Below are 11,581 nucleotides of genomic sequence, written 5' to 3'. Positions count from 1 at the left end.
TTCTAGAAGGAAGAAGAATTACAGCCACAGCTGACCCACAGCCAGGAGGAGCTAAACCACAACCAATCTGCGAAGGAAGAAATATAAGACGAGCGAGAAATGAGCCTTTAGGGTTGTGAGCTACTGAGACGTTGAGATACGTTGTTACTGCAGCTACGCCCAGTGAAAATGGACTGCAAAGCACCCTGCGATAGACAACCGGCCGTATAAAGTATGTGGACCTATCTGACAGGAATGCAGCTGTCAAATTTAAAGTTATGTTTTAAATTATATTAAATTTAAATTTTTTCTTAAATGTATGCAGCTATTAAACTTATATTTAAGGGTATAGGAAATTGCTCAAAATATTAATAACCGAACAAAAGCAAAGTTTAAAACTGAAAGTATAGTGGGATCCCAACTTTGCAAATAAAATCATGTCTTTGAGGTAAGTTGGGTGGTAATTTTGCCTAAAACAATGGATTGGGGGTGGGGAGACCCTTAAATGTTAATAGTGGTTATCTTAAGGCGATAGAATTAGGGAGGGTGGTTATAGTCCTTTATGCTCACCTATACTTTCCAACTTGTCTATGATAACCATGTCATACTTATAACTTAGCAAAAAGAGTTATACAAGTATGTTTAAGAGAATCAATAGCTGATGGCAGTGTGGAAGGCAGGGAGCCCTGGGGAGGCAGCAGGGTCCAGGGGCCCAGTGGGTCCCGATGGGGGATGGTCTCCTTGTACCAGGCACCCCACGCACAGGCCTACACCTAGCAGCTGTTAAGGTCCTGTGAGAATATATGTGAATAAAAAAGATATTAATTGGCTTTAAATATAAAAATAAAAGTATAATTCCTGAGTTAATAAATGTTAATAATTTAAGTTAAGAATTGTTTTAAATCTCTAAAAACTGTAACTTCATGCCCTGCCCGGGTAGCTCAGTTGCTTAGAGTGCTGTCCTGATACATCAAGGTTGTGGGTTCGATCTACGGTCAGGGCACATACAAGAATCAACCAATGACTGCCTAAGTAAGTAGAAAACAAATCAATGTTTCTCTCTCTCTCTCTCTCTCTCTCTCTCTCTCTCTCTCTCTCTCTCCTTACCTCTCTCACTCTCAAATCAAGAAATAAAATTTTTAAGAAAAGGAACCTTATGTCAAAAAGTCAAATGCAGTGACTCCTTAAAAAATACAAGTTGCCATTCTAGAACTAAACAGTAGTTATGCCATCCTACACTGTGAATGTACTTAATGCCACTGTATTGTACACTTTAAAATGGTTAAAATGGGCCCTGGCCAGTGTGGCTCAGTTGGCCGGGCATCATCCCCTGCACCAAATGGTTGCTGGTTCTATTCCTGGTCAGGGCACAAACCTGGGTTTCAGGCTGGATCCCCTGTACGGGTCGGGGTGTGTAGGAAGCAGCCGATGGATGTTCTCACATCGATGTTTATCTCTCCCTCACTCTTCCTCTCTCTCTAAAAATCAATAAGCTATTCTTAAAAAAAAAGTTAAAATGATAAATTTTATGTATTTGATCACCAAAAATAAACACCTCAATTGCAATGCAAGTCAACTCCTATATAAGCATATGGAACTCACATTTGATGTGGGATTTGGGTGACCTTCAACGTATCTAAAATGATGTGAGTGGGACCCCAAAATAATACTGCTCCAGAAGAGGCACTGGTTGTAAACGATCCATGTTCTGGGCACCCTGTGGACTTAACAGTAAATGTGTAGCCTTTGGGTGGGGTGGGGTGAGGTATGGATCACAAGCCTCCTCCTCACCCTGTCCCATGGGGTCCGGGTCTAAGCCCCAGACCCTGAGAGGGATCCGCTGCGTGCAGAGGCAGGAGCCTGAATCAAGGGTGGCACCCCTGCAATGCCACAAAATCAGCACTGGGGGGCAGCAGAGAGCTAGGTCCGGCTGCGCTAGCACGTGGGCGCCGTCCCCAAATCCACTCCTCTCCCCGCAGCCCCCACCTCTGAGGATCCCTATCACCAAGACCGTCGGTGCAGCTTGATTTTCAGAAGATGGTGCCATTTCTCAAAAGGAAATTGCTTTAAAACTAAAACCCAAGTTTCACCAGGTCCTTCCCGTGGATTATTCAAGAATATTCAAGATAGATCAGTTTTCACATGTTAAACACGCTCTATAATTTAAAACACGTTTTCAATTTCTCTGTAGCCAATCTATGGCTGACTTCAGGGACTGACTTAATAAAGCTCACATCCTGTTTTTGTAGGGTATCAGTTTCAGATTTTTCACCTGATATTCATCATGTTGATGTCTTTAAGAGGCTAGAAAACTAGTAGCAATGCTGGTGGCAGACTGCTTCTCCGCAGAACTGAGGATAATTTTGGTACAAGCAAACGCACCCTGAGAAAACTATTCTGTATAAAGCAGTGATAGGCACAGGTCTCTTCTGAAATGCCTTAGCTCCTATTAAAAAAAAACACCTCAAAACTTGAGTAGTTTAAAGCAACTATTATTATGATGATTATGATTATTTGGGCTGGGCTCAGCTGGATGGTTCTTCCGCTAGTACACGTGGCTACAGTGTGGGGGCTGGATGGCCCAGGTCCCAGGTGCCCCGCTCACATGCCTGGCATTTGGCTAGGATGGTAAAGGCAACGGGGCCACATTAATCCCATTATCCAGCAGGCCGTCTTCTTCGCCTGGCAGCCGGGCTCTGAAAGGAGCAAGAAGCCAAGCCCAGTGCACAAACACTTTTTAGGCCTCTGCTTGAGTTATATTTCCTACTGTCCCCTGGACCAAAGCAAGTCACATAGCCAAGCCCTGATTTGGGGGTAGAGAAAATAGACTTCATCTTTTGACAGAAGGAGCTTTAAAAAATATCTACCACATGCTCTTTCTCCTCCCCCGCCACTACCAAGGACATCCTTATATAGGACATCCTTATATAACCCCCACCCCATACTCCTGAGATCAAATTCAAGACAATTAAATCTACATTTCCCCAGGTGTGTCTGGGGGAAAATCAATCCCATGAAGTAAGGGTCTCAATTGTATTCTCCAAAATTCACATGTTGAAACTCTAACCCTCAGTGTGACTGTATTTAGAGATAGGCCTTTAAGGAGGTAATAAGGTTAAATAAGGTCATATTCATAGGACCCTAATCCAGTAAAATCCATCTTCTCATAAGAAGATGAAGAGACACCAGAGTTCCAGAGTTCCCTCCCTCTCCCTCCCTCCCTCCCCCTCCACGATGCTCAGAGAAGAGGCCATGTGAGGACACAGCAAGAAGGTGCATATCTGAAAGCCAGGAAGAGAAGTCACCAGAGACCAATCCTGCCGACACCTTGGCCTCGGACTTGCAGCCTCTAGAACTGTAGAAAATGCCTGTTGTTTAAACTACTCAGTCTGTGGTCTTCTATTATGGCAGCCCAAGCTGACTAATACAAAAGGGTTTCTTGGTTAAATAAATTTGAAAATTGCATGTTTAGTACTGGAAATTCATAAAGCTCTGTGGCCTATTAAAGGCTCTGAGAAGTTCCCGAGCAAAGAAACCTATAGTTTAACATGGTGTTTCCCAATTTTATTCAAACACGAGGTCCTCTGCCAGCACCTATGGTCACCATCAGAAGCTGTATTCATTCCTAGTGCTGATGTAACAAATAACCACAAACTTAGTGGCCTTATTCTCTGACAGTTCTGGAGACCAGATGTCAGAAATCAAGGTGTTGGAAGGATCGGTTCCTTCTGGAGCTCTGAGGGAGAGCCCTCCAGCCTCTCTCCTCCCTTCTGGTGGCTGCCGGCAACCCGTGGTGTCCTTGGCTTGTAGATGCGTCACTGATTCTCACCTCTGCCTCCACCTTCACATGGCCTCTTTCAGGTCTCATTCTCAAACCCTTCCCCTTTCTCTTATAAGGACCCATCACTGGATTTAGGACCCACCCTAAATACAGGATGATCTCATCTGAAGATCCTTAACTTAATTACATCTGCAAAAACCTTTATTCCAAATAGGTCACATTCCAAGGTTGCAGGTCAACATGTCTTTTGAGGACCATAATTGAATTCGCTACAGAAGGATACCCAAGGTGGCTGGCTGAGTGTGGACACAGAGTGAGGGTGGGTGGGACCCTGGGTGGGACCCTTCTAGGTGTCTGCAAGCTGAGGGTTGGGTCCATGCCCTCCAGGGGACACGCTGGGAAGAGCGAGGGCTCTCTCCTCTTGGCAATGCTGGATCCACAGATCCTCCTTCCTGAACGCCTTGCTGACCATCCCCCATGAGCACATTCCTGTGTGGGACAGGTCAGGACTTACTGTTCTGTTCACTCAAGACCTGAACTGGACTTCCCGACCCTGTTCTTTTTGCTATGTCCTGGAAGACAGGGCCTGTCTTTCTAGAAAACATTTGCAAAAATTGATGTTCAGCCATTGTACTAATGTGGAAGGAAGGCTCTTACAGGGCTGTGCTTCTAGAGGATTCCTTCCCAAGTCTTCCCAAAGACCTGCTTCTTCCATGCCTCTCTCCTGCCCAGAACACTCCCCAGCACCCTCAGCCTCCAGGAGGAAGTGAGACCTCCCTCCAGGGACAATCTTTCAGGATCAGCCAGTGTCCCCACTGTCCCCACCTCTTGCTGCCCTGGTGTCTTCCACCTGGATTGCACCCCTGTCCACCCACCCGGCCACCTGTCCACATTCCGTTTGCCTAGAAGCCACAGGGCAGGTGAGTTGCAGGGATCTGCAAGTCCCTGGAATGAAGTAACCAGAGATGGCTCAGATCTTAGGTGGGACTCAGGGAATGTGAGCATGTGCATTTTTCTGGGGGAGGGGCTCATATCTTTCATCACTTCTCAAAATAGTTTCTTCCTGACTTAAAGAGGCTAAAACCCACGAGTTTAGAGCTAAGGCTCAGGGAGCAGCTCTCTCTTAGAGCAGTAACCCTGGGGAAAACCTCTCTGAGGTGAAAGAACCCCTCTCCCCACTCCTTCTGAGCTGAGGGGCCCCTGGTGGGAAGAGAGAAGGGTCAGCAGTGAGTCCCAATCCTGGGAGACACAGGATTTCAAATGGATCACCATCCATAGAATGCCCCAGGGATGGACCAAAGCTGGCTCCATGCAGAGAGTCACAGCAACCCCCACCCTCACCCCACAGCCACCCTGTAGATGACTAGCAGATTGCTGGGCTGGGAGAGAGCTAGGGAGCCTGAGGGCAAAACCCTGTAGCCCCCCTCGCACCCCACCGCACCCCGTTGTTTGGCTTCTGGCTGGCCCTGCCCGTAAGTTTTGCCGGCATCCTGGGTCTCCGGCACCGCACACTCTGGGAACATGCATTGGGCCCACTGACTGATGACCCGTCTCTCAAATTGGATGATCAATTTTTTGCAAGCAGACACCTGCCTTAACTTCTTTGGGATTCTGTTTGAGGCCTAATCCTGCGGCAGTCCGCAGGGCTGCGGCTACAGAGCCCCGCAGACTCGGGCAGGCCGGAGGCAGGAGGCAGGAATCGGGAGGTGGGCAGGGTCCTTCCTCCCAGGGCTGCGAGGGAAGGCGCTGTTCCTGCTCTCTCTCCTCGGTTTATAGATGGCCATCGAATCTACGTGTGTCTGTGTCCAAACTGCCTCTTCTTAAAAGGACACCAGTCACATGGCACTAGGCCCACACCAATGACCTCATTCAAACTCAATTACCTCTTTAAAGGCCCAATCTCCAAATACAGTCACAATCGAGAGACTGGGGGTTAGGACTCAACACGTGAACTTTTTTTTTTTTTAACTTTCACCCGAGGATATTTTTTTCGTTGCTTTTCAGAGAGAGTGGAAGGGAGAGAGAGAGAGAGGGAGAGAGAGAGAGAGGGAGAGAGAGAGAAAGAGAGAGAGAAACATCGATGTGAGAGAGACACATGGATGGGTTGCCTCCTGCACATGCCCCGACCAGGGCTGGGGATCGAGCCTGCAACCGAGGCACATGTCCTTGACTGGAATCAAACCCGGGGCCCCTCGGTCCGCAGGCCGATGCCCCAACCACTGGGCCAAACTGGCTGGGGCTCAACATGTGAATTTTAAGTGGACAGAATTCAGACACCCAGGAGTAAACGAGAAGGATGGATGGGGGAGACCAGCAGGCAGAGGGATCATGGCTTGACTCCCGGCCTCTCAAGGCTGGTCTGCACCAGAGACCCCTCAGACTCATTCAGGCCACTGCACAGCCACCAGCCAGATCTTTGAGGGGTCTGGGGTGGGCCACCCCTCCTCCCTGGGCCCTCAGGCAGTCCCACTGAGTCCTCTCAGAGCATCTGGCTGGCCAAACCTAAGAGTGAGCAGAGATAAGGGTGGACCCTGGAGATAGGGTGCCCTAAAGGCTGGGGCAGCCTGGGGGGGGGTGTGTATATGGTGTGGGAGGGCTGAAGCACCCCTTTGTTTTGGAGTGGACGTGGGAGGGGTGGTCTCTCAGTTCAATTGCCTTCTCACTATGGAGTGGGCCTTTGGGTGAGGCTGGGGGGGGCGGTTAGAATCCTATTTGCATACAGGGGTGGCCCCAAGAATCCTATTTGCATATGGGGCCCAGGCTTCTGGGAGGTTAGAAAGAAAACATTTATTTTAACTTGCAAGTTTGTTCTAATACTTAAAGTAATATTTACTCATTGATGAAAGAAAAATCTTGCCCTCTATCCACCACAACTAGACATCTCTGACTCTGGCTACTCACTTGTTATTTATCAACATCATGTGCTTCTACCTTTAGGATCTTCTCTGAATGCAAGCAGTAAATGTTACTGTTGAACAGTTAATTAGAAAATGCAGTTCACCAAAAAAACAATTTTAAGTCACTTATAATCCCACTACCTAAAGATAGCTTGTTTTTTAACGTATATTTCTTTGACTACTAATACATTTGAATATTTTCCTTTGTTTATGAGTTATTTAGGTTTTTCATCTTTGCATATTGTGTTACTGGGTGTCTCATGATGTCTGCTCCATCTGTTTGGGATCTTTATATATAGATATAAACTCTTAGTCATATTTGTAGCAAATATATTTTTCCCAATTTGTGCTTTGCTCTTAAAATTTTTAGAGCGTGTTCTGATCTATGTCTATTTTCCCCTTCAGAATCCCTTTCCTGGCTCTAATGCTTAGAAAGTATTTCTCCTTCCCCAAAATAAAATATTTTCTTTTAATTTGTTTTCTCTCTCTCTTTGCATTTACCTCTTTAAAATCTGAACGTGAAAGTAAGAAACAAATTTTGTTTTTCCAAATACGTAACCAATTGTCCCAGCACCATTTTGTAACTCAGCCCTCCACTCTATCTTTGTGTCCCCAAAGACAGTCACCTGCTCCAAACCAATGTCCAGGAGAAACACACACACACACACACACACACACACACACACACACACACACGCACTCACCCTGGCAGTCCCCCGAGCTGCCAGCACACACACAAAAACACTAGCAAACAAGGTGCGATTTCTGATGTTGTGGAGGTGAGGGGTGTGCCCTGGAGACCTCAACGCAAACAACTTAAAAATTCCCTCTAGATATTTCTGTTCTCCCCCGAGCCTCACCTGCTGCACCCCCAGGGAGGCCTCACCCTCCCTCTCAGCACAGCTGCCTTGCTGCTCACCGTTAACTCCGCCTTCATTTCCCAGGAACCTCAAAACCTGTGCCCCCCTCTCCTGCAGAACAATTGGGCTGCAGGCGCCTGACCCAAACCCCGCTCTTTCCAAACAAAGGCCCTGGGGCTAATGGCAGCCACCTCCTTAGAAAGCTGGGTAGCAACTTCCTTTGTCACTTGAGAAGGCCTTTGGGGTCTCGGCCCCACCCCTTGGGGCTGATTAACCTGTTTCTGCGGATGTGCTAGGTGGAGTCCTCATGCCACCTGCCAGTGGAGCCCAGGTTGCTCTTCTCCTTAAGTGTCTTGCACATGCAGGAAGAGGAAGCTCTGGGAAGAGGGAAACCTGGAGCCCCTTACACGGCTGATACGCAGAGGCTGCCCTGGAGCCCAGAGCTGGGACGGAGCATCCGGGGCAGCAGCCAGCCAAAGACTCAGGCGCCCAGGGGCAAATTCACCAGATTGGTTTATAGCTCTCTGTTCCCTAGTGTAGACTCTGGGGGGAAATGACCATGTTTGCTGTTGCGGATGGTGAGCCCTGCGGTGCTCAGTCTGTAGAGGTAGCTTGAGCTGCTTTAGCCAAGTGCCAGTGCCAGGAGGAATCTGAGGGAGGGTCTAGGAGGGACTCTGTGGGGTGATTTCTGGACCAGTGTGGACAGAGGTCCTGGGATAGGGAGGTCTGAAGCCAAGACAGACGGAGGTGACACGACAGCAATGGCCCTAGCGGCCAGAGGAGCCAGGGTGCTCCAGGGAAGTAAGATGGGGGGGCCTCTGCCACTCAGGCTCCCTGGGTGACTTTAGGCTAGGGATGCTGTCCCTTAAGCTGCCCGTGGCTGCTCGTAACAATAAGCCTTGGCTCAACTTGCTGAAGCAGACAAATCTCCTCCCATCACAGGAAGCCTGGTGGCTGGGGCTGCAGGTGCAGTTTGCCCTAGTTTTCTGTGACCCCCTTGGCTCCACCATCCTCTATGTGGGGCTTGTTCTCAGGCAAGGTGCCCTCGTGGTCACAAGAGGCCCAATGAGATATGACAGTGTACAGGAGCAGAGGAGGACCACATCTTCTTGGGTCTCCTAATGAGCAAGGAAACTTCCCAGAGGCCCTAGCAGACCACTTCATTCTCAGGCTTGGGCATGATTCATTCACCACTTGGGGAAATGTCTTAGACCATTGTGATCCACTCCATGTGTGGACTGGGGACAGATCCCCTCTCCCACTATGAAACCTCCTTGCTGTGGCTGCTCCAAATCAATGGTTCCCATCACCCACACACTAGTGCAGCAGAGGGTCTGGGGCTGACCCACCTCAAAGGCAAAAGGCACCAGATTCCCCAGGGAGCTTGGCAAAAGGGCCATTGCCCTGGAGCACTCCCTCTGGTGTGGGCAAAGCTGATATTCACTCACTGCAGCAGCTACAGGAATATCAGTCATGGGCAGGGGATGGATTTCTGGTGACTGAAGTCTGGGAAATGACCTGGGAGTCACCACAGACAGATGTCCCCCCCAAAGGAATCTTGGGCTTACTTGGTGGAAAGACCCTTGAAGGGGCAAGTCATCCATGAGCCCTGGACAGCAGGCAGCTTGTCCAAAATAGAAGGCTCCTCATCAGCATCACACCAACACTGCCCAGGGCTCTCTACTTCCTTGGGGGGGGTGCAGATCTCTGACTTTTCTGCCCTCCAAGCCCAGCTGGGCAGGGACAAGATGGAGATACTTTATGCTAAATACAAGGGTTAATCCCTGTCTCGCTCTGTTTGGGCTGTGGGTTTGGTGACTGGTTCATACACAGCCATCTTCTCTCTGTAACCTCACATGGAGGAGGGGCAGAGAGCTCTGTGTGGTCTCTGTGCTCGCACTAATCCCATTCATGAGGCTCCACCTCGTGATCTAATCACCTCCCAAAGGCCCCACCTCCAGATACTGTTACAATGGGGATAGCTTCCAACATAGAAATCTGGGAGGGGGGCATACAGACATTCACCTATAGCAACCCACAACCAAAAACTTTCAGGGCTAGGACCGCCCCAGCCCTTAGCCTACTCGCCACTGCTGGGAAACTGACTCTCTGCACAAAGACTGGACAAATCAGGGTCTGAATCACTGGTGTGGACAGGGAGGTGCTGGGAGTGGTCCCTTATAACATTTATTATAAATTAACAACTGCATCCCACTCTCTTTCATCGGAGTCACAGCCATCATGATTCCTGGTGGCACCTGCACCTGCATAGACACCTCCATCCTTTTCTCTCCTTACCTACCAGCAGACTTGGCTAAAAATAGTCTAGGGGACTGAGTCCACTAAAAGCAGCTACTCCAGAGGTTCAATACCCCTGCTCTGCAGGTGCCTGTGACATCGCCAGATGCCCACAGCCCCCTGTGACCTCATAACCTGGACAACTCCGCCCAGCAGTGCTGTTACTACCCCCTCAAACCAACACAAGTAACAGAGGGCCTAGATGACCACAGTCCCCTCGGGAGAGGCCAGCATCCCCACAAGAGGTGATAGCAGGTCTTCAGACAGCCCAGCAGTGGGGTCTCAAAGTCAGGGCTCCCTCCCTGCAGATGGCCCAGTGGCCAGAAGCGCAGCGTCAGCCGAACAGGATGTAGATGAGGCCTCCATCGCGCCAGCTGCCTCCAAGGCCACGTCGGAGTCTGGGGATGAGGGCAGGCCTGGAGGTGAAGCTGCCGCAGGGCACAAGCAGGAACCCAAGGCGGCCACGGCCCAGCTGGCCCACCCAAGGCCAGACGCCCTGCCAGTGTCCATGAGCCTCCACAGCCTCGTGTGGGCTGGGTCGGTGCGAGATTTGAGGACCACCCAGAGTCTTCGGGTTTCCCAAAGTGACTCCCTGGTTAAGATAGAGACACCACAAACAGCGAGTGTCCCAGACAGGGAGCAAGGCTTAGACCCATCTACCCCAAGTGCTGAGGTGCAGTTCCCCCAAAATGTGCCCACCATGAGCATTGCGGATGCAGACAGACAGCTGGACACTCGGGCCACCGGCCCCATTGAAGCTATTGAGAAATCTGAGGGTCCAGAGGCCGTGAACCCTGACACTGAAGCTTTGCCATCGGCTGAGTCCCAGGCGGTGACCGAGGGGGACTGGGCAGACCGCTCAGGAGACCTGCAGGCTCGGCCGGTGCCACCCCCCACAAGAAACAGTGGCCCCCCCTTGCCTGGTGCTCCCACAGTGGCCCGGCGGAGGAGGCCCCTGGACTCCAGCCTGTACATGGCCACCGAGAGGAACAACTACTTGAGCTCCATGACCAGCCTGCTGGGAGGGGGCGAGGGGTCCATCAGCTCCCTAGCAGACATCCTGGTCTGGTCTGAGGCCACCATGGGCATAGCCACAGGCCTCCTGGCGACAGGGCACAGCTCCATGTCGGACCTGCTGCAGAGCTTGCGGCCCAGCCTGCACTCCGTCTCCAGCATCCTGGGGAACGCGGGGTCGGCCCTCTCCTCCGGGCTGGTGGCGGGGACTGGCTCGGTCCTTCGGTCCGTCACCCACGCGCTGGAAAGGATGGAGCAGAGGACTGCTGAGGGCGTCCGCCTGGCCGCGTGCTACGTGGCCGGCCGCCTCGCCCCACTCTGGCCCCAACTATGACTAGAGCCTGCGCAGTGAGCCCCAGAGGACTGGCTCAGCAGCCTCCTGACACCCTGGGACCTTCATGCCCTGCTCCCTTGCCCACTCCTGCCCTGAATGGCTCTCTCCAGACCAGGCAATAAATCCCCAGCAGCGTTTATTTTCTAAGCTCCAGCCTTATCCCTGGTTCGTGAGGCTGGCACAGGTGGAGGGACAGGAGAGGGCTGAGGGATTCTGGAAACAGAAAGGTGTCCCCTGGGGGCTTCTTGGGTGGTCCCATTCAGGGGCTGGGGCCAAAGTGCAGAAATGAAATCCTGGGCAGGGGTGGGGGGTGGGAGTAGGTGTAGAGGTCTCAGACCTGCAAAAATTGATCCTGGCTGGACCTCCAACTAGGCAAGTACTCTCCTGAGGAAGTGAGGCCTGCCCCTGCCCCGGGGCC

At 50.8% G+C, this 11,581-nt stretch overlaps 1 protein-coding gene across 1 annotated transcript; it reads left to right on the top strand.

Moving 5' to 3' along the window:
- The first annotated feature begins 10,017 nt into the window (after positions 1 to 10,017).
- TEX44 (testis expressed 44) lies at positions 10,018 to 11,163 on the top strand. Its single transcript, XM_016204618.2, has one exon. The coding sequence runs from the start codon at positions 10,018 to 10,020 to the stop codon at positions 11,161 to 11,163; it is 1,146 nt and encodes a 381-aa protein (XP_016060104.2).
- The last annotated feature ends 418 nt before the right edge of the window (positions 11,164 to 11,581 follow it).

The sequence above is a fragment of the Miniopterus natalensis genome, chromosome 8 (assembly GCF_054644295.1).
Source record: "Miniopterus natalensis isolate mMinNat1 chromosome 8, mMinNat1.hap1, whole genome shotgun sequence".
Classification (NCBI taxonomy): domain Eukaryota; kingdom Metazoa; phylum Chordata; class Mammalia; order Chiroptera; family Miniopteridae; genus Miniopterus; species Miniopterus natalensis.
This window is presented reverse-complemented; position numbering and strand designations above follow the sequence as displayed.